This window comes from Pezoporus wallicus, unplaced genomic scaffold, assembly GCF_028554395.1.
Source record: "Pezoporus wallicus isolate ANWC-B61680 ecotype Strahan unplaced genomic scaffold, APGP_CSIRO_Pwel_v1 contig_6464, whole genome shotgun sequence".
NCBI classification, from domain to species: Eukaryota; Metazoa; Chordata; class Aves; order Psittaciformes; family Psittacidae; genus Pezoporus; species Pezoporus wallicus.
Genome location: NW_026642130.1, coordinates 2,121,581 through 2,140,854, shown reverse-complemented (window position 1 = coordinate 2,140,854; position 19,274 = coordinate 2,121,581). Strand labels below are relative to the sequence as shown.

The 19,274-nt window shown below is 45.1% G+C and overlaps 1 protein-coding gene across 3 annotated transcripts; it reads right to left on the bottom strand.

Moving 5' to 3' along the window:
- Positions 1-487: 487 nt before the first annotated feature.
- Positions 488-18,407, bottom strand: LOC130609102 (L-threonine 3-dehydrogenase, mitochondrial-like). Of its 3 annotated transcripts, none has more exons than XM_057427747.1 (10): positions 18,286-18,407; positions 16,083-16,194; positions 8,072-8,273; positions 7,658-7,700; positions 6,388-6,458; positions 5,483-5,632; positions 5,221-5,393; positions 4,300-4,390; positions 3,559-3,828; positions 488-3,323 (listed from the first exon to the last, which is right to left on the bottom strand). In XM_057427747.1, exons 3-10 carry the CDS (start codon positions 8,253-8,255, stop codon positions 3,184-3,186), a joined length of 1,122 nt encoding a protein of 373 aa, XP_057283730.1. In that variant the 5' UTR covers positions 8,256-8,273; positions 16,083-16,194; positions 18,286-18,407; the 3' UTR covers positions 488-3,183. The 3 variants fall into 3 exon arrangements, with proteins under 3 accessions (XP_057283730.1, XP_057283729.1, XP_057283727.1); XM_057427746.1 differs by lacking the exon at positions 18,286-18,407 and adding an exon at positions 18,247-18,266; XM_057427744.1 differs by lacking the exon at positions 18,286-18,407 and adding an exon at positions 16,918-17,003.
- Positions 18,408-19,274: the final 867 nt, after the last annotated feature.

The window sequence follows — 19,274 nt, the reverse complement described above, 5'->3', positions numbered from 1 at the left end:
TATGTCTCTGATGGAGGAAAAATAGGAAAAGTGGAATAGTTGTTTTTTGTAGGGACCTGGTAATGTTGGTCCTCTCCCCCACTACAGCAGCTTTGGATGAAGCACCATCACCTATTGCACTTTTAAACTGAAGCAGCTGGGAAGAGGATGGTGCTGTAACACCCTCATGTACTCTGCAAGAAACAATGGTTGCAATAGTCATTGCACTATGGTCAAGTGGAATGCTTCCTCCACCAAAAGGTTTCCCATCATTATTGAGGCATAGGAGGAGGAAAAGGGTTTAACCTGAAGAAGAGTCAATCCATCAATTAACAAGGCAGGTGGGTCATACAAATCATTGAGAGTCACTACACAGACTGAGAGGGCTGTATGTTTCTCTGTGCCTACAATCATGCTTCGCTTCTGTGGCTGATTAAAAGGCTTCAGCACTAACTGAGATCCTTCATCACTGCTCTTACATGCTCTAAACAGGGATGGCAAAACAAGATACATATGCATAGGATTTTATTAAAGTAGGCATCATCCACAACTGACAATATTTGAAAAACAAAATATTAACAACTTTCCTTTCCTGAATAGGTAATTTAAACAGCTATAATGCTCAAATGTCATGAGGGAAGTCTCTGCCCAGAAGTCAAAATTCAAACTGGTAGCAAAATTAGACATTTCGTACCACACCAAACTGGTGTGATGCAGAAGATACTGTAACATAGAATCATAGAATAGTTAAGGTTGGAGAGGACCTTAAGACCATCTAGTTCCAAGCCCCTGCCATGGGCAGGGACATCTCACTCTAGACCATGTAACCCAAGACTCTGTTATAACAGAAGTTAATGGGGAAGGTATGAAAAAAAATGCATGCATCACAGGTTGAAAACCAGGATTTCAAACAGGAATCAGACCTTCCAGACCTATCTAGACACATCTAGCCACAGTCCTGATTAACACTGCACTGTTACCTCCAAACAACTCTCTATTGTAATATGGTTTATCTCAGATTTGCAAAATATAGGTTTCTCAAATGGCTGTTCCTAAACCAACTAAGTGAAGTAAGGAAATGGAGTGAGATCTGTCAACAACTATTTTACACATCTGGTGGAATGGAGGCAATGAGGAGTCCTTAGGATCTGAACTGAGGCTGGAATGGACAGGACACTTGAGCTCACATTAAAGGCCTCCACCTGACAGCTCAGCGTAAAGTTCACTAGGAGAGATCTGGCAGGGCACAGGACAAAATCTGAGCCAGTCTTTCCTGGTAGGGTACAAATGGAGGGCCATAACGTTGCTGGCCCATTGAGCCAAATACTACACTTGAACAATGTGATAGCTAGAGCAGTGGCCAAAGTTTAAAAACTTGTCTTTTCAAAAATGTAAACAATATAAAAATGTTTCAATAACAGGCCAAAAGCTTAGGGGTTTTTGAGCTTAAGGAGCTGGTAAATGCATACTTTGCCAGCAGCCAAAACAGTAAAATACGTAACAAACCTGAGAGAAACAAGTTTAACAAACACTTGAAATAACTGGGTTTCACCACAGATCTTCGTTTGAAGGTGGCTTTCATGAGAAAACATATTCCCTGCAGCATGCAGACTCTTTCGCAGAGAGACAGAAATCTGGTCATGTCACTTATCCACTTACTGAGAAACACCACAGGCTTACAGAGAGACTAAGACTCAACTACCAAAACATTGTCACAAAAAACACAGCAAACAAGTTGTAGGTAGAAAAAAGACTTTAACAGGTTTACCTACACACACTATTGGAGTATACAAGACAAAAAAGATGGAGAGCTTCATATAGGGAATTTCCAGTCATTTTGAAAATGAAAGATATTTTTTCTTTGAAAGAAACAAAATCAAAAGTTCCCAGATTCTGCCTCTCAAGGCATGCTATAGCTATAGTAGCTGATGGCTGAGAGTCACATCCATGGAAAAGGATATTTTACCTAAATTGCTTTTCTGTCTCTCCAGTTTGTCATTCCTCAATGTCTCCTAAGTACCTTTTGAATCAACGTATCTTCCTTGCATGCATCTACTAAAACACCCTTGTTAATCCCAGAATCTGTTGTGTGTGAAACTCAATGAGCAGAACAGCCCTTAACTATAGCTAGAAGGTGGTTTCAGCTTCTGGATCCCTCTCTAAAGAATAAAAGCATATGACAGTTAGACATAAATAGCATCTACAAATACACTTACAGCACACAAGGAAAATGTAGTGAACACAAACAGATTACAATGGCTTATGGGACTCTACCGTAAGGCTCCATCATCAGCCCACCCTGGAAACTTGCTCCAGGCAATATGTCATCACGCTAGCACAGCAAACAACTGGGATAACCAAAAGTGTTGCCAATTAGTAATAAACCCATACATAAGCATTGCCTGCTTGAAATACGCCCCAGATTCACATACACATAACAACATAACAACTCCTCACATTTCAGATCTACCTCCAAGGGTAAGCTGGAGGCAGCAGCACTTTCAGAGTAGGACAAAGCTTAGCTTGTAAACCCTGGGTTTTTAAAGTGTAATGAGAATTCAAGTCCTATTCCCCTTCACATTCTTAAGCCTTATAAGAATAATGTGACCTTGTATGCCCTATAGAAAAATGTTTACAGCAATATATATACACATATATATAAAAGAACTATGACCGAAGTTTGATTTCAAACAAAAATTGCAACAACCCCTGCAATATAAAAACATGAAGTAGCTCTTCTGATCTCTCTTCTGTAAGCAAAGAATAGAAAGGATGGTATCTTACTACGGTATAACATCCTCCACCAGGAAAAAAGAGAAACCTATCGTTAACTTGGTGGGATATGCCTGAAATACCAGGTTTGACATTACTGGCCCAAGTTCTTTGCCAAAGAAGAGGCAGGCAGCAGTAATGGTTGAAGAGTCATCAGCCAGCAGTAAGTGCTTTTTTTAACTTTTTTTGATAGCTGCTTAAGTATGAAAGCTCAAGAAATCTGTGTTTGTCATCGGTGCTGTGATTGCAGACAGCACCAAACAATGCTGTTTATCTAATAGTAGATTCCAGCAACAGCATGTTTCTGCCCAACTCTATTGCTACTTATGAAAGCTAATAACTGACATGCTCTCAGACTCAGAAAAATAGAAACTAATTTAGCCATTTCTTCCTGGTCCTCTTTAGAAATCTGGAAACATCTTACACAGTATTTCAGCTAACTTGAGCAATCCTGGAGTCAGACCCTAGGAAGCTAAACATTGTAGTCACCAGCTCGGGGAGATCATAGTCATGTTTCCAGCCCCAATCCCTCCGGGCATTCCTGTCATCGAAGTTCATCGGCCAGCTGTCAGCTGCAGTGAAAAGAGAGAAGAAACAAGGAGCATGAGGTTTAAGAAGAACTTCTTTAAACTTTAAGATATATCATCACTGGCCACTTGAATTACTAAAGCTGAATTTCAATTGTACACTTGAATTGTACAGGAGCAATTTGCAAGCACCTATAAAGAAAATAAACTTTATTTTGCACTTAACCTATAGCAATCTAATGTTTTTTTCTTACCCACTGCCAAGGAAGCCAGTACTAACCTATGGCCTGCCTGATTTCATCTGCTTTGTAGGTCACTTGAAGCTCAGGAACATGCTTCTGCACCTCCTGCACCAGCTCTTCAGGAGTGAAGCTCATGGCACTGATGTTGTATGTCCTCATGCTCAGTGCCTCTGCAGGGGCCTCCATGACTTCTAGAGTCGCCTTCACACAGTCATCAATATACATCATAGGGAGACGAGTGTCTGGCTTTAGATAGCATTGAAATTTGCCTGTCTTTATGGCATCATGGAAAATCTGGACAGCATAATCTGTAGAAAAGAACAATGGGGGTGTGTACTCATCTGCCTCCATCTGTTGTTCACTTTGTGACAGTCAATGATCCTCAGACCACCCTCAATGTCTTCCATATAAAATCTAGCCACAGGACTATGCATTATTTACATTTTACAGCACAAGTGTAAGTAATTCCAAACTATCCCAATGTTATTCCAGTATTTGCACACTGCAGCAAGACACATGAGTTTAAAATAATTTTAAAGCAAATCATCTCAATGAGTGCAAATAATCTGAAATTTCTCAGATATTGTTTAAAGGCAAAGACATTATGCCTTAGGCTGGAGTGGACAGAACTTCTGTAATACTGTTGAAACAGCATCTCTACAGTGATGCTTCATACTGCCATGGATTAAATTTCTACAAAAACATTATAAATTACAGTGTATTGGCTTGGTTTTGATATTCTTGCCTGCAATGCTGAGAACTGCACACAAGTCTCTTACCAGTTGTTCCCCCACCAGGCTGAGAGTCAGCAGATATAATTCCTGGATACCTCAGACAGCGGAAGTCTAAGCCATACCGGTAATGATAGTACTATGGAAGGAGGAGAGAAGCACAGCTTTATGAATCAAGACTAAGGCCTCACAACTCAGTGATTTCACAGGATAAATCTGCCACAGGATGAACCTTTGTGCTGTAGCCCTCCCATGACAGGGATGAAAGGAAAGGGACTGGTGAACATTATAATTTGCTATAAGGTAGCTGATGTCCCTACTTGCTCGTTTCTGGTTTGCATCCACATCAGTAGAGATGGATTCTTGATATGGATTCTTGATATGGATTAGCTTAACACAGGGTCTAGATCTAGTGCTCAGAAACAGAAAATACCTAAGTTTGTGAGCCTTTTCAGGTTAATACAGTCTTTAGGCTTGCCAATGTTCTTCATACATTTAAAATACGAGGAAACAGTATATAACAATAACAGTTTTAATATTATCTTTATAATAAATTACAAAGCCAAAAGAGATGTTGTGCATGTACAGACTCCCATGGCTCGGACTGTAGACTCTTCTTGTATGGAAAAGGGAGGACCAAAAGTCATCATTTCCCAGGATGCTTTGGCAAGGCTTTGTACACAGTCATTTCTGCAATGTCATTCATATTGGCATATTAGGCCAAAGTCAAAAGAACCAGGGGAAGAAATTACACTGAAAGTTAGATCTTCGTGAGCTTCCAATTCTTTGTACTTTTTCTAACAAAACTCAAAAGATACTTGTCCTTAAGAGCTGCTTCAGACTTCTATTGAGTACTGAAGCCTGAAGGAAGGAAAGAATGGGGAAAAGAACACTGCAGTGAGGAATCTTACAAAAGCAATTAAGTCATCCCAAAATTTTCAAGAAATAAATAAAATGAAAAATTCCTACTTCTCCCATGAGCTCAGCATGAACCTTGGATACTCCATAGATTGTCCTTGGTCTCTGGATGCAGAGATCAGGAGTTGGATTTCGAGGAGAGGTGGGTCCAAAGGCTCCAATAGTACTTGGAACAAAGAGTCTCAAATTATGCTCAGCTGCAATATCCAGAACATTGTGTAAACCTGGGACAAACAACAGGATTTGTCAGAACACTCACTGGACCTTATCAAGCCCCTGTAGGAGTCATGAACTTGAAACCCTTGTCACATACCAGTAATGTTTACGGCTCTGGCCAAGGGGACGTTTGCTTCTCCAACAGCACTGAGCAAAGCGCTATAGTGGAACAGCCAAGTTATCCGATTATTCACCACTATCTCACGCAAATTCTTGTAGTCCAAGATATCTGCGTAGATAAAAGGACCTAGAAGAAATGGAACCAGTAGGAAATTGAGTACCGGGAAGAACGGATGTAAAGAAAAGTTCTACATTAAACTCACATGGCTGCTTCTTGACCATACCTACACTCAGGATTTGACTATGCAGCAGAATAAACACCAAAGAGCAGTAGTCAATAAATTAGTAAATAAGGAAGACAAATGAAGGGAAACTGCTACCTTTACCTCAACAACAGACTGATGATGCAAGAACTTCTGTTTTATCCACCCAACAACATGAAAGCAGGAAACATTTTCTGTACACTGTTCAAATACCTAAATACATCATTAACCAGTAATGATGAAAAAAAACTTATGCAAGTTCCTAATGAAAATAAAAGGACCCCAAAATCCTATTCTACTTCCATCTTACCATTAAAAACTGCCTGAGCATAGAAAAAGAAAGCACGGATTTAATTTCCAACTTGTTCCCTACCAAAGAATAGGTGCATCGCGTTTTACAGCAGGAGCAAACAGCCAAGCTCAGCTTGACCCAAGCAGTTATTCTGGTCAACAAAGTGGCAAAGCAGCAGTGGAAAAAAGCAAAGAAAAATATTTAGAAAAAGGGAATAATAGGCAAAGGAAATTAATGTCTTGGCAAGATTTCAAAGCAGGAAAGCACTATCCATAAGTTTCTAAGAGTGATTTGTTCAGTTTAATCCACTTAACATTTAGACTTTGGTAATTAGTCTATCAACGTAAAAGTCAAGATTTTTTCCCATATGCTCCCCCAGTCACTTACCACTATAAAAAACATTATCTGCAGGCTTTCTAATGTCAGACAAGATCACATTGTTCTTTCCAAAGCGTTTCCTGTGTAAAAATACCCACATGGTACAGTGAGTCTTTCAGATAATTCGTAAATTGCTACTCTGCTATTTTGTTTTGCAGGAGCAGTATCAAAAGAACAATAATTTCCACAACGAAATCAGTTATTGCACTAAAAAAAACAACAACTACTGATCCTTCAAATGTTAATATAGCATCTTAGGAAATCAGTAAACTACTCCTAGTAGCAGTGAGAGACCTCATAAGAACAGAGGTATCTTTACAAAATGAAAAAACATTAGTAAGAGAGACTTTCTTGCCCTCTTCTTTCTCAAAACATTACCCAGAGATAACCCACTCCTCTACAGACAGCAAAAAGCCACTGGGCTTGCTGCAACTGCAGCTACTTCTATATCAACAAAGAAAATACAACTGAGCAATCTCTGCCTTGTGCTTTTTTAAGGAACACAAGGCTGTCACAGAGAGCAAGTCTGATGGCACTGGAGTACATTCAGCTTTCCATTACCTGAATGATTTTTAAATATATCAGAGAAATAGTAGAAAATCTTCAAACTGCAGCAATGTGTTGAACACAGTGAGTTTGCTCAGTTCTGGTCACAGTCCAAATCCTCTACAACAAACACTGTCTACGTGCAGGCAATACTTTAGAGCTGAGTGGATATGGACAATGATATAAACCAGGGAGAGCTCTCAGAGCATTTTACATTGCGAAAAGATACCATGGTAAAAATAAGACAACTGTATGTAAGGCAGGGGAACAGAACGAGCCAAAAGAAATGTATTTTAGACTTACTTTTTTTTTTGCTGCACCAGCTTATGTTTCGCCAGATCATAAAAATTTCAAGATCTTGTATCCTAATCTTTGATTTTGTTTGTACTTTACTATATGGGGCAACTTATTCCTGAAGTTGCTCAACTGAAATTCTCAGAAAGGTAAAAGGCAGCAATCACAAAGCCCAACAGCTGGGTACTTAGCAAAGGACTATGCATTTTTTCAAGTGGGTGTTTGTACTTTTCTCTCTCCTGTAGTAGCTAAATAAAATCACAGCCTTTGTCTCTCTGTTGAGCACTCAAATCCAGACTTGTTTGGCTAGGCCAAAAAAGAGAATATCTGCAGTCATCACCAGGATCCTGTTACAATCAACTCTTCAGAAATATACTGCTTCTAGAAGTGATGGCTAAAGCTTTAATTCCTCACAGCAGGTCAGAGAATATCAACGTACCTCAGAAGCTTAGCAAGTCCCACTCCAAGCTGGCCAAGACCACCTAAAAGGCAATGCACAAGAGACAAAAAATCAGAGGAAAAGGGCTATCAAAAGACAGAGATCCAAGATTATATGTATCACACCAGAAATGAATACTATTTTTCTCAGTGAGTCAAAAAGCTTTTATACTTTTTCTCAAGGAAAATCCAATGAACTGGTTTTAGTAAATTTCTGGAATAAAAATAATAGAGGACAGTTCACTTTCCTACTAAGACAGGACTCCAATCTTATTGCCATAAGGGAAGGATCATCACAATCCCAGCATATTTTGAGTAGTTTTGTTTCCAGCATTCTGCTCACCAGAGAGGGAGGAAGGGAGTGAGGACTCGATGGAGAAGCTGGAGCGGGAATAGTTATGACAGGAATGCTGACCTGTGATTAGCACCCGAGGATGATTGGAGTTTGAAAAGGAAACTGAGTGAAAGCTAGCATCGGAGGCCACCTGGCGGGGCGAGACTCCAATGCATCGAGCAGGAATGACGGGAATCCCACATCCACAACCAGAGTTCTGTAGCAGCTGGCGGACAGCTCTGCTCATGTTTCTGACAACTGGCATCTTCCTCCTTCCAATATGCTGTGAGAACGGAAGAAAAGATCAGTTAGAAGTGACTCAACCGTATCAAACATATTAAACACCTCCTTAGAAAAGTCTGAAGGGTTTCAGGATGTTTGATGCAATCCACATCCTAGCTGATGTGCCAGATGAGAGCCTTGTCTGTTAGAAGCAGCCTGTGAAGTAATATAAATGAGGTAATGTGTTCACCAGAGTGAGCTCAAGAAAATATCCATAGCCCCAGCACAAAGTCCAGTATAATGGAGAGTGAGAATATAGTTCGAGTTTAACCCTTTTAAAACAGTCACTAGAAACTGGGATTTCAAGCACAAAAGACAACAAATACAGAATTCAGCAAGTTTGGCTGCTGTGATTACACAGCTCCACTGCAGGTACTGAAAGTTTACAGACTGCCATGAAACAGCAAACCTTCCTAATACTGCATCAGCAAGATTCAGCTAAGCCAACAGACGCAGCAGTAAATCACTTTCAAGAGCACTACTTTGCTCAGACTTAATGCTTGACACATGCTGGACAGTACCTGGAAGACAATGAAGGAGAAGTTGTATTTACCCAGGAGTAAATTAAAATGTCCTAATTATTTCACCAAAAAAAAAGAATGATTCTATTATAACAACACACTGCAAAAACATCCATAAGTTACCCTGAGCTATATGGTAGTTTTATTTCTTTCTAAATCTTTCACATTGGGGAAGAAAATAGAGAAGGATGTATCCCAAATAAATCATAGAATCACAGAATCACAGAACCACAGAATCACAGAATCATAGAATCACATGTGCATCCACAACTGTTCTAAGATTTCCATTTACTTCTTTCAAATACAATTCTTCAGGCACAATCAGTTAAATTCTTCCTTATCCCGCTTCAAACAACTTGTAATTCTCACTAAGTGCCAGAATAAGTAAGTTCTCAGACGAAAATGCATTTCACACTAGCTTGTTTGAGATTATCCTGACAACTCCTTTCTCATATGTGTACTTGTGGAATGCATTATAATAAGGAGAGTCGGGGAAAAGGAAGAAATTCCGTTGCTAATTGCTGCAGATGAATTCCACCACTCCAATTCTACTCTGCATAGAAAAGCAAACAAGTAATGAATGTGTGTGTTCCTTTCTCAGCAACAGACAAGGCTGAGTGCTCTCTGATATTTTAGGGCACCCTGCTATTTAATTACAGAAGACTTGCTTAACTCCCTATCACGTGCTTAATAAGATACCACCCCCCAAAAGTGCAGTATTCAAAAGCAAATCTGCATATTTAAACTGATAAAAGAGATTTATTCTGAAATGCAACTTCCCTCCCACCCCTTAGAATTGTTTGCTCACTTTATTGCCCTAAGAAGCATGGTCAATTGGTATCCCAATGAATTAGCCAAGCCTCTGCTGCACCTCACAGCCACAAACCCATTAGAGGAGTCAGTCCCCTGATCGGAGCTAGCCCAGCTAGAGCTGCAGCCGGCACGCTTCAGTGACCGCAAGGGTCAACGGAGATAGGAAAATCAGAGGGGATAGAGCAGAGACATCACGGGTCCCGGCATCTCCTGAAGCCCCAGCAGCCCTTGCGAGAGAGCAGCTGACGTGGCGGGGGTCACGGTCCCACGGTGATGGCGACCACCCCCCTGCCCCTTGCCTTGAAAGAGCCTCTAAGAGGGCAGCGATGCTGCCCACCAGGCGCAGGGAGGAACAAGCAGGGCGTGTTGCTGACCCTGTTGCTGGTGTCCCAGACTGCTGACCAATATGGTCGCCTCCAGACAGAGAGCTTGCAATAAGAAGACTGCAGCAGCTCAGACAGAGACCCCGTCCCAAACCGTGGCTGTTCAGGTCTCTGGATGCAGGGAGTGCCAGAGCCTGCTGCTGCTGGGGGAGGGAGGACAGCATTCCACCTGCGTGAGGTGTGAGCAGGTAGAAGATCTGCTTAGCCTGGTGGCAAGACTTAAGGAGGAGGTTGAGACGCTGAGGACCATCAGGGAGTGTGAAAGGGAGATCGACTGGTGGAGTAACTCCCTGGCGTGCCAGTCGGAACGGTTCCAGGGAGATACCCCCCGAAAGGGGAAGGACACCCTGCCCTCTCAGACAGAGGGGTATGGCCCGAGACAGCCCCTGCCCTGTAGCTGTTGCGCAGAGGTAGGGGACCAAAAAGACGATGAGGGCTGGAAGCGAGTTCCAGTTCGGGGTCGTGGGCAACCCTCCTTCCTGCCCCGCTTCCCCAGGTGCCCCTCGGTAATAGGTTCGAGGCCCTGGATCTTGAAGGAGAGGTAGGTGAGAATGTGGGGCAAGGCCAGTCCACAAGGCCACATAGGAAAAGGGGGTCGACTTTGCACCTCAAGACTGCCTCTGATAAGAAAGAAAGAAGGGTCATTGTAGTAGGCGATTCCCTTCTGAGAGGAACAGAGGGCCCGATATGCAGAGTTGACCCTCATCATAGGGAAGTGTGTAGTCTGCCTGGAGCCCAGATCAGGGATATCACCAGGGCGCTCCCCAGCCTGGTGCACCCGACAGACTACTACCCGCTGCTGGTCTTCCAGACAGGTGAGGGGGAAGCTGCTTCCCGCAGTCTGAGGGGAATGAAGAAAGACTACAGGGCCTTGGGGCGGATGGTGAAAGAGTCTGGGGCCCAAGTGATCTTCTCTTCACTCCTTCCATCTTCCACTGATGATGTGGGAAGGAATGGGAAGATTCAGTCCATAAACGATTGGCTTCGAGACTGGTGCTACAGGCAGGGCTTTGGATTCTTTGATAATAGCTGTTTTTAAAGGGGACCAGTCTGGACAATGACAAGTGAGAAAGGTTTGTCTCACAGAGGGAAAAGGATGCTGGAGCACGAATTAGCAGGGCTCATTTGGAGAGCTTTAAACTAGATTCGAAGGGGGATGGGGTTGTAGCTGGGCTTGCCCCAGTGGGGCAGCACTCCAGAATTGATGAAGACTGGGAGGCCTCCTATAATCCTAGGGTGAAATCAGTGTGCTCACCTCACTCTCTGGAATGTCTGTACACCAATGCGCGCAGCATGGGAAATAAGCAGGAGGAGTTGGAAAGTCAGGAGACTATGATCTGGTGGCAATTACAGAGACGTGGTGAGACAGCTCACATGACTGGAATATAGTCATGGAGGGCTATGTCCTTTTCAGGAAAGACAGGCCAGCCAGGAGGGGTGGTGGGGTTGCTCTTTATGTATGGGAGCAACTACAATGCACCGAGTTCTGTCCGGGGACAGATGACGAGCGAGTTGAGAGTCTGTGGGTGAGAATTAAGGGGCGTGCTGGCAGGGGCGATACTGTTGTAGGTGTCTGTTACAGACCTCCAGATCAGGGTGAGGAAGTTGACGAGGCCTTCTACAGGCAGCTGAGAGCGGCCTCACAGTCACAGGCCGTGGTCGTCGTGGGGGATTTTAACTTCCCTGCTGTTTGCTGGAAGGACCACTCGGCAACCCAGCCACAGTCCAGGAGGTTCCTCCAGTGTATGGATGATAACTTCCTCCTGCAAATGGTGGATGAGCCGACCAGGAGAGGAGCGCTGCTGGATCTCATCCTCACTAACAAGGAGGGTCTGGTCGAAGCAGTAAGGGTTGAGGGCTGCCTTGGTTGCAGCGACCATGAGATGGTGGAATTCAGGATCTTGTGTGTTAGGACCAGTAGAATACTGAGTAGAATTGCAACCCTGGACTTTAGCAGGGCAAACTTTGGCCTTTTCAAGCAATTGCTAGGGGAAATCCCATGGGCAAGGCTGCTTGAAGGTAAAGGAGCCCAAGATAGTTGGTTGACATTCAAGGATTGCTTTTTCTGAGCTCAAGATCAGAGCATCCCGACACGTAGGAAGTGAAGGAAGACGGCCAGGAGACCTGCGTGGCTAAATAGGGAATTGCTGGGTATGCTCAAGTGGAAGAGGAGAGTTTACAGGTCATGGAAGGAGGGGCTGGCCACTTGGGAGGAATATAAGGCTGCTGCTAGAGGATGTAGGAAGACAGCTAGGAGGACTAAGGCATCCTTAGAATTAAACCTGTCGAGAAGGGTCAAGGACAGCAAAAAGAGCTTTTTCAAATACATTGCAGATAAAACTAACACCAGAGGCAATGTAGGCCCACTGATGAACGGGATGGGTGCCCTGGTGACAGAAGATACAGAGATGGCAGAGTTACTGAAATGCCTTCTTTGTCTCTGTCTACTCTGCTGCAGGCAGTCCTGAAGAGCCCTGTACCCCTGAGACCTCAGATGAAGTCAGGTCAATGGAGCGGTTTGCCTTAGTCAATGAGGAATGGGTTAGAGACCAGTTGAGCAATCTGGACATCCATAAATCCATGGGTCCAGATGGGATGCACTCGCGGGTGCTGAGGGAACTGGCGGAAGTCATTGCTAGACCGCTCTCCATCATCTTTACCAAGTCTTGGGAAACGGGAGAGGTGCCTGAGGACTGGAGGAAAGCAAATCTCACTCCAGTCTTCAAAAAGGGCAAGAAGGAGGACCCGGGTAACTATAGACCGGTCAGCCTCACCTCCATCCCTGGGAAAGTGATGGAACACCTTATCCTTGGTGCCATCTTAAGGCATATCAAGGATAAGAGGGTTATGAGGGGCAGTCAACATGGCTTCACCAAGGGGAAATCATGCTTGACCAATCTCATAGCCTTTTATGAGGAAATAACACGGTGGATGGATGGTGGCAGAGCGGTGGATGTGGTCTACCTTGACTTCAGCAAAGCATTTGACACAGTCTCCCCCAGCATCCTCACAGCTAAATTGAGGAAGTGTGGACTGGATGATCAGGTAGTGAGGTGGACTGTGAACTGGCTGAAGGAGAGAAGCCAGAGAGTTGTAGTCTATGGGGCTGAGTCTAGTTGGAGGCCTGTATCTAGTGGAGTGCCTCAAGGGCCAGTACTGGGACCAGTATTATTTAATATATTCATCAATGATTTAGATGAGGGAATTGAGTGTACTATCAGCAAGTTTGCTGATGACACTAAGCTGGGAGGAATGGCTGACACGCCAGAAGGCTGTGCTGCCATCCAGCGAGACCTGGACAGGCTGGAGAGTTGGACAGGGAATAACTTGATTAAATATAACAAGGGAAAGTGTAGAGTCCTGCATCTGGGCAGGAACAACCCCAGGTTCCAGTATAGGTTGGGGAACGACCTGTTAGAGAGCAGTGTAGGGGAGAGGGACCTGGGGGTCCTAGTGGACGACAGGATGACCATGAGCCAACACTGTGCCCTTGTGGCCAAGAAGGCCAATGGCATCCTGGGGTGTATTAGAAGGGGGTGGTTAGTAGGTCGAGAGAGGTCCTCCTTCCCCTCTACTCTGCTCTGGTGAGGCCGCATCTGGAATATTGTGTCCAGTTCTGGGCCCCTCAGTTCAAGAAGGACAGGGACCTGCTGGAGAGAGTCCAGCGCAGGGCGACGAAGATGATTAAGGGAGTGGAGCATCTCCCTTATGAGGAAAGACTGAGGGAGCTGGGTCTCTGTAGTTTGGAGAAGAGAAGACTGAGGGGTGACCTTAATAGTGTATGTAAATATATAAAGGGGGAGTGTCACGAGGATGGAGCCAGGCTCTACTCAGTGGCAAACAATGATAGGACAAGGGTAATGGGTACAAACTGGAACACAAGAGGTTCCACTTAAACTTGAGAAGAAACTTCTTCTCAGTGAGGGTGACGGAACACTGGAACAGGCTGCCCAGGGAGGTTGAGGAGTCTCCTTCCCTGGAGACATTCAAAACCCGCCTGGACACATCCCTGTGTAACCTTATCTAGGTGTTCCTGCTCTGGCAGGGGGATTGGACTAGATGATCTTTTGAGGTCCCTTCCAATCTCTAGCATACTGTGATACTGTGAGTCAGTCTCCCTGATTATAGGCTTGATCTATTAAAGCCATATCTCTCCTGTCACAGTGCCACAGAAGCAATCACTCTATCTTTGCTAGGCTTTGCACAAGTCTCTAGCAATTCCTTGCTACACACCAACCCTATATACCTGCATCTAACTCCACCTATAAAATAGAGCAAGCAAGCTATTCCTTGAGTGCTGAAAGTGAGAAAGCTCCATTTCCTGAGGGCTCAGTCTCAGAGGTTATGACATCTTTCTCCTATCCTGATCCTCTGCCACTCATTAGTACAGTTCAGTTTATATTTCTGATGGACCACCAAGATGATGAAGGGACAGCAACATCTCTCCTATGAAAAGAGGCTGAGGACTGCTCAGCCTGGAGAACAGAAGGTTGCAAGGAAATACCAATGTATATAAATACGTGAAGGGACGGTGCAAAGGAGGAATCTAGGCTCTTTTCAGTGGTGTCCAGTGCGAGGACCAGAGACCATGGGCACAAACTGAAACACAGCAGTTTCCTCTGAACATCAGGAAACACCAAGCATAGGCACAAGTTGCCCAAAGAGCTGATGGAGTCTCCATTCTTGGAGATCTTCAACAGCCATCTGGAGATGGTCCTGAGCAGCCAGCTCTGGGTGGCCCTGCTTAAGCAGGGGGGGATGGATCAGATGATCTCCACAGGTCCCCTCCAACCACAACCATTCTCTAATGCTCAGCCAAGGCATTAATGAGATTTCCTTCCCCTGCAAACCCATCTTCACAAAACAGATGTGTTTGAGACCCAGTCTCTGTCAAGCTTACTTGAAATTAGCCAATAGGTGCAAAAATAGTTATGTGTGCAGGGGCCGAAAGCAGCAGGCAGACATATCCAGACAATTCAACCTCATAAAACAAGTTTCTTCCTAGGAAACCCATGTGAAAGCGTTAAAGGGCAGTGAGAGCCTTTTAAAGAGCCATGATAAACCTTTCTTCTTTCAGAATGGGACAATAAACAGCTCTTACGGCAATAAGAGAGCCTCTCTGGCCTCTGCTGCAGAGAATTTCTGCTTGAAGTACCTGAAAAGGCATTTTGAGCTCTATAAACAAAGTACAAACTGAAGTTAGGTGTTACTGAAAATGCCACACTCATGGCTAGCTGTTTTCCCACCTACTGAACTGGTTTCTGCAAACATACCTGGAGTGAAATTCCCAGGCTTAAGCTGAGAATTTATGTGTAAGCCTAGGCTGACTCTAAAGAACAGTAAACACACTTTATACCAGATACTGAAAACCCCCCTCTCTCACCCAGCAGCACAACTGCATGCAAAAATCACCACCTACGACATGCATTTATTTCTATTTCAAATATGAAGGGGAGGGTGGGTGGGAAATGCTGTAACTACCTCTGAAATTCTAAAGTTGCCAACCAATGCACAGATCCATTAAGAAATTAAAAATATGCCTTAAAAACATTCCCCCAAACCAACCATGAGATAAAGCTGGCCCCAACACAGTGATTAGCTCACAAAAGTAACTTGGACAGAAAAGCCCCTTCTGTTAGATCAGTTTCCCACTTAACTTCAAGGAGTTATTAACAGCTCTAAACACAAAAAGTATTCATTTAACTGATGTAAAAAAGAACATTCTTTTTTTTTTTTTTAATAGGTTTCTCTTTCTTGCTATCCCAAACTATAGGTTTCTTTATCCTACTGTTACAGAGGAGTACTTCTGTACTGTTAGGAACTGGGGAGAGAACAATCATACCTATTTTCAAACACACTCTTCCCCCCCCCCCCCCCTTATCTTCTGACTACTTTCTCAGACACTGGGTTTACTCACTGACAAAACCTGATATTCGAAACAAGCTCTTTCATTTCCTAGATCAAGGAAAATGAGCCATTTTTCTCCTGAAACATGGAATTTATTTCCCCTACCCCACTAATTTCAATTAACCACCAATGCTAATGTCAAGGATTAAGCGATACAGGCTGGAATCTTTCCTTTTCTGTACTCACCTGTCTGTAAGCTGGTGATAGAGCAGAAGCAGGTTGGCGAGGGCAATTTATAGGACACTGCCTCTTCTGAAAGCCAATCAAAACCAGACAGAAAGTAGGAGTTGTCCCACACCTTAAAAAAAAGAGAAGAAAAAAGAGCTTGCTCATGAGAGCAGCAGCCAGGGATATCACTCTGTTCACATTTGTTTGGCTCTGAAATGTCTGCACATTTGTGATAGGCAGAGGACACCAAAGCTATGCAACCAGCTCCTTTAACTAACAGCATCACACAACCTAGCGCCATCTCTGAAAGACAGGTCTGAAACTGATCGGTTGCTGCACAAAGGATTAGCATGAAGCAAACATATCTTGGAATGTAAAGCAATTATCTCCATTGATAGCAGGGAATTTCTGAGTTTTGTGAGAAGATTAAAGCACGGAGATAGAGAAAAGAGGGGAAAGAAAGAAACAAGCTCATAAAATGACATTTAGCGAGTTAAGTGCCAGCTACTGTTCCTTTGCAGGATTTCCAATGTGTTCTACAAGCAGCAATCACCTGCTGCTCATGCAAAAGACAAAAACATGTTTATTTAAGCTAGTAGTTTCTTATGTATTAGCTATTGATAGAACACTACAGTGACAAGAAAAATAAACTCATGGGTTAGGTCTGGGAAATCCCACAACAGTAAATGTCAAAGAAAATGGGTAAGAGGGAAGAGAGAGAGCTCAGAACCAAAACCCAAATCTCCCACTGCATTCCAGGGGCTGCATAGCTGCTGAGATCCCATGGGATGCTCCTCCACAGAGCTAAGCAAAGAAGTCCAGAGCTTGCTTCTTTCAAAGAAAGTTAAGATACTCGCTGGGCACAGGATCCTGCAGATTCTCAACCATTGGTACTTCCAAAACAGCAAACAGCCGTGGGCACATGGTCCACACCAAGCACTTGAACTCCCAGCTATTGTTCTCCACTCATGTCTCTCTCCAAAACCAGTTTCTGCTTTGACCCTAAAGAAGAAGGGCTTTTGTGCTGGAAAGCTCCTCTGCTTCTTCCATCTGTATCAAGAACAGCTTGAGTGGCAAGATACCACCTGCCATGGGCATCCAGAAGACAAAGCACATGCCACGTTGTGTGTCCCATGGGAAAGCCTTACTCCCTGGTGCTGCCAACTGGGAAGTCCATCGGATCACCACATTTAGAGTGTTCAAGCTGCAACAACCGGGAGATCCTCTCAGCTCAACCAACAGTTGATGCAGCCTGGAAGGACATCACACACCCTTTGCTGGCATTTTCTCTGGCTTGGAAAGCCCCAGACTGACGTAAGGGAACACTGCATCCTTCCCTGTGTCCCCTGGCATGGTGGATGTGCCAGGGCAGAGGGATGGCCGTGCTTGTTCTGTTCTGTCTGGCAGGCAGGTGTTGGCTAACCTCAGTTAAAATAACCTTCACACACACACAACCTCCGCCGCTTGCTTTATAGAGGTGATGCAAGACCGTGGGACGACGCCGTATCCCTTGCACAGCCCGCCAAGAGATGATGTCAGCCTGAAACACCAAGGGAACAACTAGAAATCTGACCTCAGCAACCCCAAAATTATATACACCAGCTACTGAGCAGCATGGAATCACAGAACAGAATCATAGAACAGTTTGGGTTGGAAGTGACCTTCAAAGGTCATCTAGTCCAACCCCCCTGCAATGAGCAGGGACCTCTTCAATTAGATCAGGTTGCCCAGAACCACTTCCAGCCTGGCCTTGAATGTCTCCAGGGCTGGTATGTCTACCACACCTGGACAACATGTTCCAGTATTTAACCACCCACATTGCAAAGAATTTTTTCCTCACATCCAGCCTGAATCTGCCCTCTTTTAGAGAGAGGGACCATGATGCTCCTGGAGTGCATAAGAAAAGATCTACTTTACATGAGGCCTCCACAGATGAAGCAGAGGCGGGTGTGTGTCAGGCGCATGAAGAAAGCCGTATCAGGCCCCTGCCGAGAAGCCAAAGGGCCAGGAAAGGGATGGAAGAGCAACGCGACACTCCCGCCACCGGCCCCAAATGGCAGCAGCACCTCACGCCGTTACCCCGGGCAGGGTGGCGGAGGGAAGCCGGCGCAGAGCCCGCTGCCGGCGCTGCGGTGATGCAGGACGGCCAGCGCCGCTCCGGCCGCCCGCAGCCCTTCCACACCTCATTCATTCGGGCACAGCCCCGCAGCCCCGCGCTCACCGGCGGGCCCCGCCGAGCTCAGGCCGCCCTGCATCACCTCCCGCGGCGCTGGGTACCGCTCCCCGTCCCTGGGTACCGCTCTCCCGGCGATGGATACCGCTCCAGGGTAACCCCGGGGCTCTGGGGGAGGCGGGGCTGCAGCCTGATGTACCCGCCTGCCGGGGAGGGGCGTGATGTGACGTTAGAGTGATGCCACTCAGCCATGATGTCATGTCTTGCGAGGCTCACCCGTGTAAGGGGGGTGAGCATCCCACAGACCTGAGCCCAGCCTTGCGCTGCAGGTGGATGCTCCCTATCATCGGTGGGTCAGAGAGAACGCTGGAGAAGCACAAAGACACAAGGTCAGCAGTCATCAGCTGTGACTGCTGTCGTACCACAAGCTATGGCATGATAACACGGTGCAGGATGAGGCTCGGTTTGCAAAGAGGAATTCAGGACATGCTGCAGTCCGGAAGCTCTGAGGCAAGCGGAGCTGTGGGGGCAGGTGAAAGACTGCTGAGGCCCTGGCACAGGTTGCCCAGAGAAGCTGTGGCTGCCTCATCCCTGTCAGTGTTCAAGGACAGGCTGGATGGGGCTTGGAGCAACCTGGTCTAGTGGAAGTTGTCAGGGGATTGGTATTAGGTGATCTTAAGGTCCTTGCAACCCAACCCATTCCATGGTACTGTGATTCTATGATTCTGCCCTGCCCTAGGGTCACCCCTTTGCAAATGCCAAAGGAAACAAATTTCTAACCAATAAGCATCCTCTATATTGGGCTGCAAGGTCAGAATGTCACAAAGCCTGCCTGGCTGTGAAAAATCAAGGTACGGTTAAGGAACAAATTCAAGATACGGTGAGTAAATCTCTCAGGACAGGGAGACCTGCTGCTCAACTGCTTGAGCAGGATGGGTGCTGGTGGTGGTGATCCCTCTGGGTGAGAAGGAGGACCATAAACCAGCACATTTTGCCAAAGGAAACCTTTTGATTTAACAGCTGTTGAAGATGGCCGG